Source organism: Cydia fagiglandana, chromosome 21 (assembly GCF_963556715.1).
Source record: "Cydia fagiglandana chromosome 21, ilCydFagi1.1, whole genome shotgun sequence".
Classification (NCBI taxonomy): domain Eukaryota; kingdom Metazoa; phylum Arthropoda; class Insecta; order Lepidoptera; family Tortricidae; genus Cydia; species Cydia fagiglandana.
In genome coordinates this window covers 3,426,465-3,441,665 of record NC_085952.1, presented here as the reverse complement: position 1 = coordinate 3,441,665, position 15,201 = coordinate 3,426,465, and the positions used below count along the sequence as shown (strand labels likewise).

The 15,201-nt window shown below is 39.4% G+C and overlaps 1 protein-coding gene and 1 long non-coding RNA gene across 2 annotated transcripts; one reads left to right on the top strand and one right to left on the bottom strand.

Moving 5' to 3' along the window:
* Positions 1–511: 511 nt before the first annotated feature.
* On the top strand, positions 512–8,126 carry LOC134675353 (uncharacterized). Its single transcript, XM_063533563.1, has 7 exons — positions 512–647; positions 1,727–1,967; positions 3,593–3,717; positions 4,942–5,039; positions 5,707–5,939; positions 6,989–7,205; positions 7,923–8,126. The coding sequence occupies exons 1-7, from the start codon at positions 512–514 to the stop codon at positions 8,124–8,126; spliced, it is 1,254 nt and encodes a 417-aa protein (XP_063389633.1).
* Positions 8,127–9,018: 892 nt separating this feature from the next.
* On the bottom strand, positions 9,019–13,317 carry LOC134675042 (uncharacterized). Its single transcript, XR_010099680.1, has 2 exons — positions 12,283–13,317; positions 9,019–12,173 (listed from the first exon to the last, which is right to left on the bottom strand). It is a non-coding gene; the product is annotated as an uncharacterized LOC134675042 (long non-coding RNA).
* Positions 13,318–15,201: the final 1,884 nt, after the last annotated feature.

Sequence of the window (15,201 nt, the reverse complement as noted above, 5' to 3'; positions counted from 1 at the left end):
TCAATAACATCTCCACTACCTACTCGGCATTCAAATTCTACTAACATTCTACTAGTATAATCGAAAACGAGTGGTCTACCACTAGGTAGATTGCAAATTTCTATCGCTCGTATTTCAAAAATTTGTATATCGGTGTTTTCCACCGATTTTCGAGGGACGAAATCGATCGATCCTATTTCAAAAATCACCCCCCAGTAAAAAATCAAAAACCAATATTAAAAGTACACAAAGAGATAAATCAATAAATTTTTACACAAATTGACTAAGCCCCGCGGTAAGCTCAAGAAGGCTTGTGTTGTGGGTACTCAGACTACGATATATATAATATATAAATACTTAAATACATGGAAAACAGCCATTACCAAGGAACAAATATATGTATCATAATACAAATAAATGCCCTTACCAGGATTCGAACCCGGGACCATCGGCTTGATAGGCAGGGTCACTACTCACTAGGCCAGACCGGTCGTCAATTTAATAAGCTTTCCCCATTATATAGGACCTCAGGATGACATCCAAGCGCGTAGAGGACAAGCATAAGGAATGGCTGGACAAGATCCTCTCGCAGAGCGGTCTGGTCTGCACCAGGTCGTCATCACATTCTGCTGTGGTTTCCTCTGAGACTCTTGTGCACGAAGAACAAGGTAGGGTTTAGATCAGGGGTCTCCAGACCCCGGCCCGCGACGCGTTCCAATCCGGCCCGCCGACACCCAAAGCGTCCGGCCCGCGGAAGTTTCTGAGGCGCAATATGGCGCTCAGGTAAAAAAGTTTGGAGATTGTTCATCATCTTCCTCGCGTTATCCCGGTATTCTGCCACGGCTCATGGGAGCCTGGGGTCTGCTTGGCAACTAAACCCGAGAATTGGCGTAGCCACTAGTTTTTACTGCGACTGCCATCTGATCTTCCAACCCAGAGGATAAACTAGACATGGGATTAGTTCGGTTTCCTCACGATGCTTTCCTTCTCCGAAAAGCGACTGGTAAATATCAAATGATATTTCGTAGGTACATATAAGTTCCTAAAATCTCATTGGTTGAACCCGTGACCTCCGGATTTCAAGGCGCACGCTCTTACCGCTGGGCTACCAGCGCAGCTTTTAGGCATTAGATAGATGAAGAAGCTAATATACTATATCCTCTTCACTAATATGTACGGAAGAGTGATGAAGAGAGATTGCCGTATTGTTCGCTACGGAGCGAACGATTGGCGTCTTGGCTAAGCACACTGATAATATGACCCTCTAAAAATCGAGGGAACTCCCCAAAGAGGCAGCAGACCCGATTAGGGTATTTTTGGTGACTCAGGTAAACAGGAACTGCTGATAAAAACCATAAAAAGTTAACATAAATTTATTTGAGCGTTTCTTCCATTTTTATATATTGCCATTTTTATATATTGTGACCTTTTTTGCCACTTTTGTGTTATCTCACGAGCTCTTTCGATCATAATAGGATAAAAAAAAATTTAAGAGCTATGAAAGAGAAAGAGAAAGAGAGAGATTACCATTTCCCCATACACTTTGTATGCCGGTAACGAGCCGGTAACGGAGCAGGAAAGTTAAAAAAAAATATGGAAATTTTAGGACACTTTTTTCTCCTTTAAGCATGAAAAGAGCTCGCGATCCTGACAAGAAAGAGCACAAAATGTGGCAAAAAATAAAAGTAACGCTCATTTTGTGAAGCCGGTTATCGGTTATTCCTTGAACAATTAACTCTCCATCCAGCTTACGCTGAAGAAGAAGAAGAGAGCAGCAGGGAAGCCACGTCAATCGAAGAATCACCAAAAGATGTCGTCGAAGAATCCATAGAAGAGGAAAGCGGTACCTTCCCCTCTCCTTCTCTCCGCAGACTGCTGCCTGATAAAATACGAAAAATTGAGGAGCATAACAGAATTCACGTATTGCCGGAAGAGTTTAAGACGAATATTGATCCGACGTTAATACCTAAGATTGTCCCACAAGTGAAGTAAGATTTATCTGTTTTACCCGTTCGTATGTCTAAGCACTGACTTAGGCCCACTTCCACCATTCTACTAACCCGGGGATCACCGGTTAAAACTGGAGTTACTGTGGTAACCAGTACAATTTGACACTAGGATTACGTTTTAACCGCTTAACCCTGGGTTAGTGGGATGGTGGTGGGCCTTAGAGAAAAGAAAGACAACACACAACAAGACAAGTAAAGAAAGAGTAACTCCATACATAATTTTTCTTACCAAAACGCGCGTTATTTCGTAGTCAATATCTAACAAAATGTTGGTGGTAACTACTGGGGAAAAAATTCCCACCTTTTACCAGTGGTAACTACTGGGAAAAATAATTCTCAGTAGTTACCTACCAGTGGTAAAAGGTGGGAAAAAAGTTCCAATAGTTACCACTGGTAACAACTTGGTGGTAACTAGTGGGAATAAACCCATAATCTGTTTAAGTTTTTGTGTAACCCGTGCGAAGCCGGGGCGGGTCACTTAGTGTGGCAATAATAATTAAATAAATAAATAAATAAATATTATAGGACATTCTTACACAGATTGACTAAGTCCCACAGTAAGCTCAAGAAGGCTTGTGTTGTGGGTACTCAGACAACGATATATATAATATACAAATACTTAAATACATAGAAAACACCCATGACTCAGGAACAAATATCTGTATCATCATACAAATAAATGCCCTTACTGGGATTCGAACCCAGGACCATCGGCTTCGCAGGCAGGGTCACTACCCACTAGCCCAGACCGGTCGTCGAAATTATTATCAAACATAGGAAATATAGGAATCCGCGGGGCAAATTGTGAATTAAGACTTTATGTTTATGACTTTATGTATGACCTAAGACCCATGTATACCTATGTTTCACAAATAAAGCATTCTGATTCTGATTCTGATGTTTGTGCACTTATCTAGGTCTAACTTTAGCATTTTTAAGTCGTACATCGGCCACACTCGTCGGACTGGAGAGACTTGCTTGACCTGGCTAAGGCCCACCCGCGGCTGTAGTGCCTCAGATGATGATGATGACATCGGCCACACTGCTGGCTGTCCATATGTGTACCTTATTACAAAAGGCATAAGGTACATCGATGGACAGTCAAGAGTTTTTCTTTTCGTACTTCAGCTCGTTTGTGTACCGCGGCCGCTGCTGATGGCCTACCACGAAGTCCACGAACTACGTTCGACGTGTTGTCTCCCTGTCACACTTACGTACGAATTTACAAGTGTGACAGAGAGGCAACACGTCGAACGTGGTTCGCGGTAGGCCTTTTTGAAGCCATCGCGAGCTCGGACTTCTGGCCGAAGGGTGTGATATTTCGGCGGTTTTGTGGGAATCTGCCGAATCCTAGCCAGGCTCTAACCAGAATAAATAATGATATTACAGCAAAATATTTAAAAATTAGTTTTTAATTGCCTAATCGTTTAAAAACAGCCTAAATTTTCTTGTAATCAGACCCCTCCCTCCTCCTTTTCCGACGTATTGGTATGCTGGATATGGACAAACAATTATCGGCTTGTCAACTTTAGTAAACGTTTATGAATAAGTTAATTCACAATTTGCCCCGTGGATTCCGTGTGTAATTTTTATATACATTCCAGGTATATAGATATAATAGCAAGTCTGGTGGGCTGCTCGGAGTATAAAAGCAGTCTGGCAGAGTTCTGGTTCCTGGACACGCTGGCCAACTTGTTGAGGAGGGCGCAGGAGGATCAGCTTCCTAGAAGTAGGCACTTTTTATAATGCATTATAAACGCGGATAAAAAAAACCGGGATAGTGCGAGTCGGACTCGCGCACGAAGGGTTCCGTACCATAAAGCAAAAAAAAAACGGAAAACAATGCAAAAAGAAAACGGTCACCCATCCAAGTACTGACCACGCGCGACGTTGCTTAACTTTGGTCAAAAATCACGTTTGCTGTATGGGAGCCCCACTTACATCTTTATTTTATTCTGTTTTTAGTATTTGTTGTTATAGCGGCAACAGAAATACATCATCTGTGAAAATTTCAAGTGTCTATCACGGTTCGTGAGATACAGCCTGGTGACAGACAGACGGACGGACGGACGGACGGACAGCGAAGTCTTAGTAATAGGGTCCCGTTTACCCTTTGGGTACGGAACCCTAAAAAATAACCCCACATTCAACACCGTCTTTACCATAAAGGCACTCGGGGCCCGTGCTCAGGGCCCCAATCCTCAGGGGGCCCCGAAGGACAGACAGTAACAGTATATTTGATTACCCATAATAAATAGAAGATTGTAGTAGAAAAATGTTAGTCTAATTATCGTTCGTTTTTTTTAGCATTAGAAAGAACTTCGCAGAAGTAAGCTTGTGGTTCCTAATCCGGCACTTTAAACGGTAATAATTTGAAGTAAATTATATGTATTGACCATGCTACATTAGATAATTCAATAATTATTAACAATTAAAGAGCCTGATAAAAACTGTACGCTTACTTCTGTGGAGTTCTTTCTAATGCTAAAAAAAACGAACTATAGTTCATTCCTTTCCAAAAGGGCCCCAAATTCTTATGTGCCCAATGATGGACGATGGTAGCTCTGGGCAGTCTGGGCACGGGCCCCGTATTGCCCTTAAGGTAATGACGGTACTGGGAGTGGCCCATAGTAACATAGAATTACATATGATGTGAAAGTTTCAAAAAAGTTAGAAAAGTTCACGGAAATTTTAGGAACATTTCATGGGAAATTAAGGAAACTCACATTTTGGAATCGGAAAATTTAGATTCCCATAAAAGAGTTTCCAAATTTTTTAATGTGGAATTTCACCATTTTTTGTGATAAATCTTCCTCGCGTTATCCCGGCATTTCGCCACGGCTCATGGGAGCCGCGGGTCCGCTTGACAACTATTACAATTTTTTGTAAAAAATATGTGTTAATATTTATGGCTGCCTCACGAAAGTTTTGTTGAGTAAATGTCTGTTGGCAGCCACTCAGGCGGTCCTGATGCTGTGGTTCTGTGAGTGGATGAAGGAGATTCAGAACTTCGACGCGGCGAACCGGAAACGTATGCTGAAACGATTCAAGGTATCGTAGTGCACAAATATGATAGGTTCCTACTACAATTTGATCCGCAAAGTGTCTAGAACTGGTCCCAGACGAGATTGTATGTTCTGTCACTTCTGTCTACTAGTCTTGCTGTCTTAGAACTCTGAGACAGCAACACCCCTACAATATGCCTTTTTAGAGTTCTACCTACAAGAGATGTAGGTACACTAGGTACCTACTGTGAATTTGTATCGTGTAGCAAAGAAGTGAATGTAACAATCAAGTAGGTAAGTATACCTACATTTCAGACTTTAAGGGAGTAAGTTCCTATATCGATTCAGATTGGGATTTTTCTTTGCAGAAAAAAGATTTGTTACTTACCTACAGGTTATTAACCTTATTGACGAGTGCCTTTTCAAAAAGGCTTATTTATCTATGAAAATAAGCCCTATTGAAAAGACACTTCTCAGTTGGTAGGAACTGAGTTTTTCAATGTACCTTATCTGTTATTCAATTTTGCCCCCTAAAGTCCAATGTCAGACTATAACTCATTAATTTGGCGTATTCCCATTTGTTCCCGGGCACGGATGGGAACAGACAGGTCCATCAATATGAATCACTGTTACGATGTTACTAATAAATCTATTCTTTTCATTCCCATTCGTCCCGCTTCATCGCGGTGACAAATGGCAATACACCTTCCCAGGACAACATGCTGTCAGCAGCCCGTGTTATCGCCGAAGTCCCCCGCCTGCCGACCCCCGCGGAGGCCGGGGTCTACTACAAAGCCCTAGAGGAAGACAAAGAGAAGAACTCTAAGGAAGCTCGGAGGAAGACGGTAGATGTAGAGGAGGATATGCATGTGGTGACGTTTGAGGAGTGCGCGTATGAGTGCGCCATGAGGGATCTGGTCACGATCATGCATTATATCTTTGATTTGTAAGTCATTGTGCTGTTCATCTTTATAAGATAAGATAATTCTTTATTGTCCCATTCTCATTATCTTGCCCTTGTCCCATTCATTTGGGGTCCCGCGCAGTATGTCTTTCTCTTCCACACCTCTCTGTCGCCCGTCATCTTATCATTAATTTGCGGTTCGTTTCATATCATCTCTCACACAGTCCATCCATCTTCTTCGGTTTTCCTTTCCTTGTACTTCCCTCCACATTCATTCTTTCTAAATACCTTTCTCGTCACATGACTAGCTTTCATCCCTCCACATCACATGCCCGTACCACGCTGGGCGATTTGCCCTTACTTTTTCTGTGCTGTTATTTTTTTTTTTTTATATAACCGACGCATAAGTACCTACATACAAGGCTGGGGCAGAAACTAGGGTTTGTAACATGGGAATGTACCTACATACACAGTGGCAATAGTTAATAGTTAGTCTTTAGCGACTTTCATATTGATTGTCACTGTGAAAAAGTACCAAATGGATACCAGAAAAGTCCAAATGGATTCCAAATTACCAAAGGGTGGATTGATGATATACTTAAGAGTGCTATTACATTTCGGAGTTGAGCGAGTTTAGGTATTTTACGCGCTGCGGCAGGCCGTGCGAGCTCAGTATTCCGATCCCTTCTACCACACTCGCACTACAATGATGGATTAAACATTCTTGATCCTTCGCGAAGCATATTGAAATCAACCATAACAACACTAACTGTACTTAACTTATAAAGTCCTAAAACTGTTATTTGGTAAGTACGAAAATACTAAATGCAGTGCAAATGTAAATAAGAGCTTGCCGTTCAGTGCTTCACGCGGTTTTTCGGAAACGACCATCAGAAAAAAATTCATTACTAATTTAGTAAGTCCTTTTTCTAATATTTACAACGATATTTAAAAAGATAAGAAGACGCTTTTACTGGAACAAGTACTCATTGTTTCTAATAATGAGCACAAAATCCTGAATTTCGTCGACTAGTATCATCAATTTTGCATTATTTCGACTTTTCTTGTAAGAGCGCTCTTAATAATTTCAGATTTAGTACCGACTACCAGTTCGACCTAGTACGTTCCATCTTCACCTTCACCCCCGAATACAACCTCATCGACGTTCCCTACCCCCTGAACAACCCGAAGCGGCTGTACGTGCCCTTGAAACCCAAGAAGGAGAAGCCTAAGAAGGAGAAAGAGGTTAAGAAAGATAAGATGAAGAAGAAGGAGGTAGAAACGCAAGACTATTTGGCGTTGATGGAAGTTAGTTTTATTGACCATTTTAGAGTCCGATTAAGTATAATACCCACCGACCTCCCCTACCCCCCTTCAAGCCAAAGGAGAAAGAGGGAAAGAAGGAGGTGGAAACGCAGGAGTATTTGGCGTTGCAGGTTAGTTTGTTTTATTGGACATTTTAGTCCGTTTATAATACCCATCGACCTCCCCTACCCCCCTTCAAGCCCAAGAAGGAGAAAGAGGGTAAGAAAGACACGGGAAAGAAGATAAAGGAGGTCGTAGAAACACCCGAGTATTTGGCGTGGATGGAGATTAGTTTGTTTTATTGACCCTTTTAGAGTCAGTTGATGGGTAGCTATTTTTTCGCGTTATCCCGGCATTTGCACCGGCGGTATTTTTTGACGACCGGTCTGGCCTAGTGGATAGACTGGATAGTGACCCTGCCTGCGAAGCCGATGGTCCTGGGTTCGAATCCCAGTAAGGGCATTTATTTGTATGATGATACAGATGTTTGTTCCTGAGTCATGGATGTTTTCTATGTATTTAAGTATGTATTTGTATATTATATATATCGTTGTCTGAGTACCCACAACACGAGCCTTCTTGAGCTTACTGTGGGACTTAGTCAATCTGTGTAAGAATGTCCTATAATATTTATTTATTTATTTATTTGCCACGCCTCATGGGAGCCTGGGGTCCGCTTGACAACTGCTGCCAAAATAGTATATAGCTCTTTATTTCCAGCTAAAAGCTCAGATAGAGCGCGAGGCGGAAGAGCGAGAGAGCAAGGAGGCGGAAGTGTGGAACAAGCGGAAAAGCATCCTGCCGCTCACGTTCGCGGGCTCCGACGAGCTGTTCCACAAGTACTGGGCGCCGCCGCCGCCGGAGCCCGAGCCGGAGCCCGAGCCCAAGCCCGTCAAGCCGGAGAAAGGGAAGAAGAAAAAATAGGGCTCCGTTCACCTGCTAATGCTTTACTAATAATATATCGTTCTTACGTCACCTGTTGCTTATTTTTAGGGTTCCGTACCCAAAGGGTAAAAACGGGACCCTATTACTAAGACTATAATATATCGTTCTTAATAAATAAATAAATATTATAGGACATTCCTACACAGATTGACTAAGTCCCACAGTAAGCTCAAGAAGGCTTGTGTTGTGGGTACTCAGACAACGATATATATAATATACAAATACTTAAATACATATAAAACACCCATGACTCAGGAACAAATATCTGTATCTTCATACAAATAAATGCCCTTACTGGGATTCGAACCCAGGACCATCGGCTTCGCAGGCAGGGTCACTACCCACTAGGCCAGACCGGTCGTCATTCTTACGTCACCTGTTGCTTGTTTTTCACTGTTCTCGGTTCGAAGGACCAAACACTGTCTTTACACCACAGTCACCACACCAACTGGTAAAGGCTCTTTTGACTGTTCAAAAACAGACAGCATAGTTGCATTTTATTCACATGTGTGAGGGAAATAAAATGCAAATTTTGAGTTTTCCTTCTGTTGGCTTGTAGAATTCACATTTAAATTATGATTTTAAAAGATAAATATTTCATAACATTCATTTCGAATTGATTTGCTTTGATTTTGTTTGATATTTAGTATTTCCTTGTGTTGGTGTGGTGAAAAATGTTGTGTTTCACTCAGTGGCAACATTTGTTTAACCCTCGTACAATGAACCCTAGCAACTCTCAAGATTGCATTTTTTGAATTTTTCAATTTTGCACGTTATATTAGCACGAGAGGTTAAACAGCAACTTTGCCCCCTTGTAATACAAAACTATTGTTTGACAGGTAACGAAAGTTTTACAGCAAAAAAAGAAATATTTGGATTACAGACATTTTATTCTCTATTTATTTATAATATCAAGATGCACTGTATATAATGTACAAGAATAACTTTTCAAAATACATAGTATTTTATATGAGAAAGTTGTGCCGACTATGTTTATACGATAGAACCACATTATTCTATATCAAGACAATTTTATACATTTTGCAGATATCCTTTGGTCTTGGACCATTGAGTTCATTTTAAGTAAAAATAAAGAACGTTACAAAATAACTTCTGACTTCTAGGTTTAACCCTTTTCCAGGCCGCACCAATCTACAAGGTTTTTCCAAAGAATGCAAATACATAAAAATGTATGCAGCTTTGATGATTCATTATTTAATGATAAGAAGCTTTTATCAAAATACCAATCGAATATGAACCTTGAATCGGATTCCTAAGGTTGAAATTCTATTGGCGAGTATGTGGTCGCTAGGTGCACTATGCCTGGAAGAGGGTTAAGAGTTAGCCAGGCCAAAAACATATGTCAGATTTGGCAGTTGTTACTTTACAAAAACACTTATAGTACCTATATCACCTATATCAAGTCGCTACCATATATATTTATTACATTAACCTTTTGGACGCCAAAGACCGATTAATCCGTCACAGAACACAGAGCAACACAGTACGTGCATATGCATAAAGTTCAATTAGAGTTTTGACATTTTGGTGACGTGGCGTCCGAGTGACAGCTTTTGTGTTTGACACGGCGCCGAAAAGGTTAATAATAAACGAATAGAAACAAAATAATAATATGATAAAGAAAAAGTTATATTCATAATATTACAACTGGCCTATTTTAATCAATAAATCTTATTATTTAAAAGTCTTACGTGTATAATGGCGGCTATACAATATTAATAATATATTTACAATACATTTAAAATAATTAGCTTAGTTGAGATATCACTTAAGTGCGTTTTAGATACCACAATGATTGTATAAGTAGTAAGATTTTCGGAAAACACCAGGAACATTTGTTTTTTAGGGTTCCGTACCCAAAGGGTAAAAGCGTTGTCGTAGCGATAGCGATTGACACCTTGGCTAGGCCGGCTGGTACGATAGAGAGGAAATCTTACTACTTAAGCAATTTTTAATAGAACGCACTCTAAATTTGGTTAATGATTAAAAGTCGAAACAATTTGGTTCGAAACGACATGAGCAGCGAAGTTTTGAGCGATAGTATGATTCTTGCTAATTCACATTTACCTTTTTAACGCCTAACATAGTGAAAATAAGACCTTTATTCGTCATCTTATAAAATCATTGACGTATATCTCAGGACGGGCTTTACGGGCACTAAAAATGGTACTAGTTCGGCGGTGTCACTCACGAATTCGAGCCAATCCTGCAGTCTGACGCAACTAGATGCGACCAATCACGTGCGTGATGCGAACTCATCAACCAATCGCGTTGTAGCGGTGTCATTCATGCCCCATTCATATTGCATGTAAGGCCAGTCCTGAGATATAAGTTAATGTTAAATATACTCTGGCAAACCCATTTTGTGAGTGAATGCGAAATTCACTATGGGAACACAACCCTTCGCGTCTACATTTGCCGCCTTTTTCTACTGACGATAATGGCTTGCCTAACTATAATTCAAGTAGACAAATTAGCCATATTTTGTCCCTCCACTTTTCCAATTCAGAACATTGATAATTCTAAATTTACATAATTCTCAGTCATTACCACTTCAACAATTTAGTATCTCCGAAACTACTGGATCTAAAATTTTGAAAAAAATACTCAATATAGTTCTTTACCTATAGATGATAGGAAAACCTATAAAAATTAGCAGTGAAGCGTGAGTCGAACATTATTTCTTAATTTTTGATCCGACCCCTACGGGTTTTTAAAGGCATTTCACTCACGTTCCACATAAAAAAATACATTGTTAAAAATTGGATAATGTACGGAACACTTGGAACGCAAGTTCGACTCGCACTTGACCGTTTTTTTTGTTAAAAAGGCAAATCTTAAACAAGTCAACAGAGTAACGTTTAGTGAGCACGAAAAAGGCAAGAACAATTAAATACAAGATTTTTTCCTCAAAAGAAGTTAAAAGACAAGAGTAAATTTTGACTAGTGTAAAAAATAATTGACACTATTAAGATAAAGTAACCGAACATTTTTTTTAAGTTTAATAGTTACAATCAATTAGACGAGCGAGATCAATTATTGTGATGTAATTGCTTTAACCTTTTGGACGCCAATGACCGATATATCCGCACCGCAGGTTCAACGCCAAAGACTGATTAATCGGTCACAGACCAGAGCAACATAGACCTACGTGCATATGCATAAAGTTCAATTTCAGTTTACACTTCGGTGACGTGGCGTCCGGGTGACAGCTTTTGTTTGACACGGCGCCGAAAAGGTTAATACAACAAGAAAAAAACAGAAATGAAATAAAATTGCGGGTACAGATGTAGTGCATAATTATTTTTCTTCGTATTTCCACGGAAGCGTACGAACGTGTCTTGCTATTTCAGTCAGTCTCGGTACAAAAAGTACTGAGGTTGACTGAAGTAGCATCACAAATACGAACGTTTCCGAGAAAATACGATGGAAAAAAATTATGCACTACATCTGCACTGTTATTTAAGCGCTGTATTGCATATTGCGTATGAGAAACTGAGTCTTACTACTAGTTAGTGATTACATTTTCAAAGGGTCAATATGTACGACAGGAAGACAATAGAATATAATATGATTGACTTAAAATAACTTAAACTAGGTAAAGCAGTTACATTAATTAAATATTGAGACGAAAATGTAAAAACTGGGTAAATTAGAAAAAAAACATAATTTACACTTTACCAGGCCGACAGTTCAAATATGACAATTGAATGTCAACCTTACTCATCGAAAATAGAACACATGTTTGAAGTGCCGTATATGGGAAATATATATCCCTTAGCGCCACTTGCACCGTCCCACTAATCCGAGGTTAGCCGGTTAAACCGTTAATCCAGTGCCAAATTGTACTGGTAACCATGGTAACTCCAGATTTAACCGGTTAACCCCGGGTTAGTGGAATGGTGCAAGTGGCCCTTAGCCTGGTAAAGGGTTAAGATCTTCATTGAACTTAATTTTTCGGCTATTTCATTATTTTCCATTGTATTCCGAATGTACCTACTTAATCTTTCTGGTTTGACCCATTGGTTGACTGGTAGATAATGCCTTAAGGCATTAAGTCCGCCATTTGTACCTTCATGTATTGTGCAATAAAGATTAAAATAAATAAATAAACGAATTATAGCCCTTAATTAAGTTTTTTTTTTTATATTTCGTCCAGTTTTTAAGTTTCAGTTGACATCTAAATAAATCTATTACATTGATATTTGGCGCTTCGAGTCGACAATGCTTAATAATAACAAGAAATATACCTAGCTATAAAAAAAATGGAATATCATATTTAGGCAGTGATACATTTATACTACATGTTTTTTTTAACAAATGAAAATCAAGAGAAAAACACGCTTACATTGCATAGAATCCCCATATAAAGTGAACCATTTTTATTATGTACAAACTATAATTTCTTATACTTTTGTCTCTATTTTCTTTTTCCTTTTCCATACATACATACACACATACATTTTATGGTAATCCTTGTTGACTACAACATGCTTTTTACCCATAAAATTGACAGCTTTTTTCGAATTAAAAATGACGTCATATCTAAACATTAAATTAAATACATCTTTGATAAATTCATCATCATTTTAACCTTCATAATTCATTAGAAAAGTATACGTTATGTCATGACGGTTAGAAATAGCTATTTAATTATTTTGAGCGAACATTTTGGTGAGTTCATTCAATAATCACAATTATATACACATAATTTCGTCGGGTGACAAGCAAAAGTCACTAAGTACCACCACAAGTTCATAGCCATAGTGAACCATATTAGTACAAAAAGAAGGTCAATTTTTGTTTATTTTTTTTTTAGTAATTAGTGACTTTTGCTTGTCACCTGACGATATATAATAACACAGTATAATCCAAGATAATTTTTTGCGATTTATCTACAAAGGCATATGGTGTATCGTCCCATCGAATAGTAGCCAATCCATAAATCCCATCGCGGATTTTGTCGCATATGGTCCCCTTCGCAATTTGTCCCGTTGGCAATTTGACCCGTTCGCAATTCGTCCCGTTCGCAGTTCGTCCCGTTGGCAATTCGTCCCGTTCGCAGTTCGTCCCATTGGCAATTCGTCCCGTTCGCAAATTGTCCCGCAAACGCAGCTCGTCCCGTTTGCAATTCGCCCCGATAGCAAATTGTCCCGCAAACGGATGACAGCCTGGGCTTTTATAACACTTCATGCCCCAGATGCAGTAAATATGAGGCAATTTCTAGGATATTTCCAAGATCAATGGTTCCCAAAAATGCACCCTTCGATACTATACTGTGCCGGTCAAACGCATAGAACGACAAATACGAGTAGGGATTGCGAGGAGAGTTGGGTTATGGGAGAGAAGGGATGACAGGGGGTGATATGGGGTTTTAAGTTTACTGCTACCTAAATAATGTATTCCAATTCAACTTGTTTGTTTTAAGGGTAGGTATGCTTTCCAATTGCTCCAATTGCTTTCATGTCAGAATCTGATGAATATTACTTAGAACACTGCGAACGGGACCAGGTAGCGAAAGGGACGAGGTCAGTTTGCGGGACAATTTGCTAATGGGACAATTTGCTAACGGGGCGAATTGCAAACGGGACGAGCTGCGTTTGCGGGACAATTTGCGAACGGGACGAATTGCCAACTGGACGAATTGGCAACGGGACGAACTGCGAACAGGACGAATTGCCAACGGGGCGAATTGCGAACGGGTCAAATTGCCAACGGGACAAAATCCTTTAAAAAGATGTTGTGCATAATTGTTTTTCATCGTGTTTTCACGGAAACGTACGAACGTGTCTATTTCACTCTATTTCACTCGTCGCTATTTCAGCCAGTCGCGGTGCAAAAAGTACTGACGTTGACTAAAGTTGCATGACAATTAAATACGAAAGTTTCCGAGAAAATACGATGGAAAACAATTATGCACTACATTTCTATGCAGGTTTTTTAGAAAAGCACTGTAATAAATGCAATAAATACTTTGAGATTCCGTTAATAAATGCATATGTCGGATCTTAATATGTACTTTGAAGTTTAAATACATAATGGCACATATTGATGATACGTACATAATATGGCGTTAATGACACTTAACCACATTTTTGCTGTAAATGCGTTATATAGCATTCTTTCCTGTTCTGTTAAATATTGCACACTTAAGTATATCGCTTTATTCTCATAGACCCCGAGTCAGACAGAAATTTCGTCAGTCATTCTTTCCCGGACGATAAGTCGTTAAGTTGTGGGAGATGTATCATGAAGTTTCGTAAACGTCAGCCGCCGCTCCGTTGAATAGAAGAACGGTAGCTACACTAAAAAGTAAATAAAAATGGTCATTCATTACCCACCGTTTATGAATAGGTTCTCACGTTCACGGAGCTTCATGATACATCTCCGTAAATCACTTAAGAGTCACAAGAATCCGCCAAATGTGACGATATCAACCAAAAGGTGACCCTAAACAAGTTATTGCCTGAGAAAAAACTTGGTAATATATGTTTTGCTGACTCGTGTCATTAATATGTAGTCAGCCAAGAAAGTGGTCTACCACTTTTCGACTCTATCAATCAGATGATAGAGTCGAAAAGTGGTAGACCACTTTCTTGGCTGACCGTACCTAACATAAGTTTTGCGATAGAAGATGCTTATACCTCCTTTTCCAATATACTTAATTTTATATTTAATAAATCGCAGATATATTCTTATTACATACATTTATATAATAGGTACTAATACATTATATATATAATCCATAAAACAATCGACTTCTTACTATCCCAACGTCATATGTCATTCACATTGCTAGCGTAATGTAGACTTTATTTCTTAGAGATCAAAGTTTATTTTGTCATGAGATAGAAAAGTCGATTTTACTGTAATTAAGCTGTTTTTTTGGCTAAAGTCATAAAACAAACCTAGTTTGTTAAAGACAGTATAAATCCGTTCAAGTCCACTGCGTTACGTAAATCTTCAATTCACCTATAAAAAGTCCACTGTGTTACGCTGGGTAACTAGTTCTCGAGTACAAAGCGGGATGCCA

Coding starts and splice junctions, on each gene's coding strand:
- LOC134675353 (XM_063533563.1), top strand. CDS start 512: ATGACATCCAAGCGCGTAGAGGACAAGCATAAGGAATGGCTGGACAAG. Junction 3,718..4,941: donor GGAGGATCAGCTTCCTAGAA/GTAGGCACTTTT, acceptor GTCTGTTGGCAG/CCACTCAGGCGGTCCTGATG. Junction 5,040..5,706: donor GTATGCTGAAACGATTCAAG/GTATCGTAGTGC, acceptor ACACCTTCCCAG/GACAACATGCTGTCAGCAGC.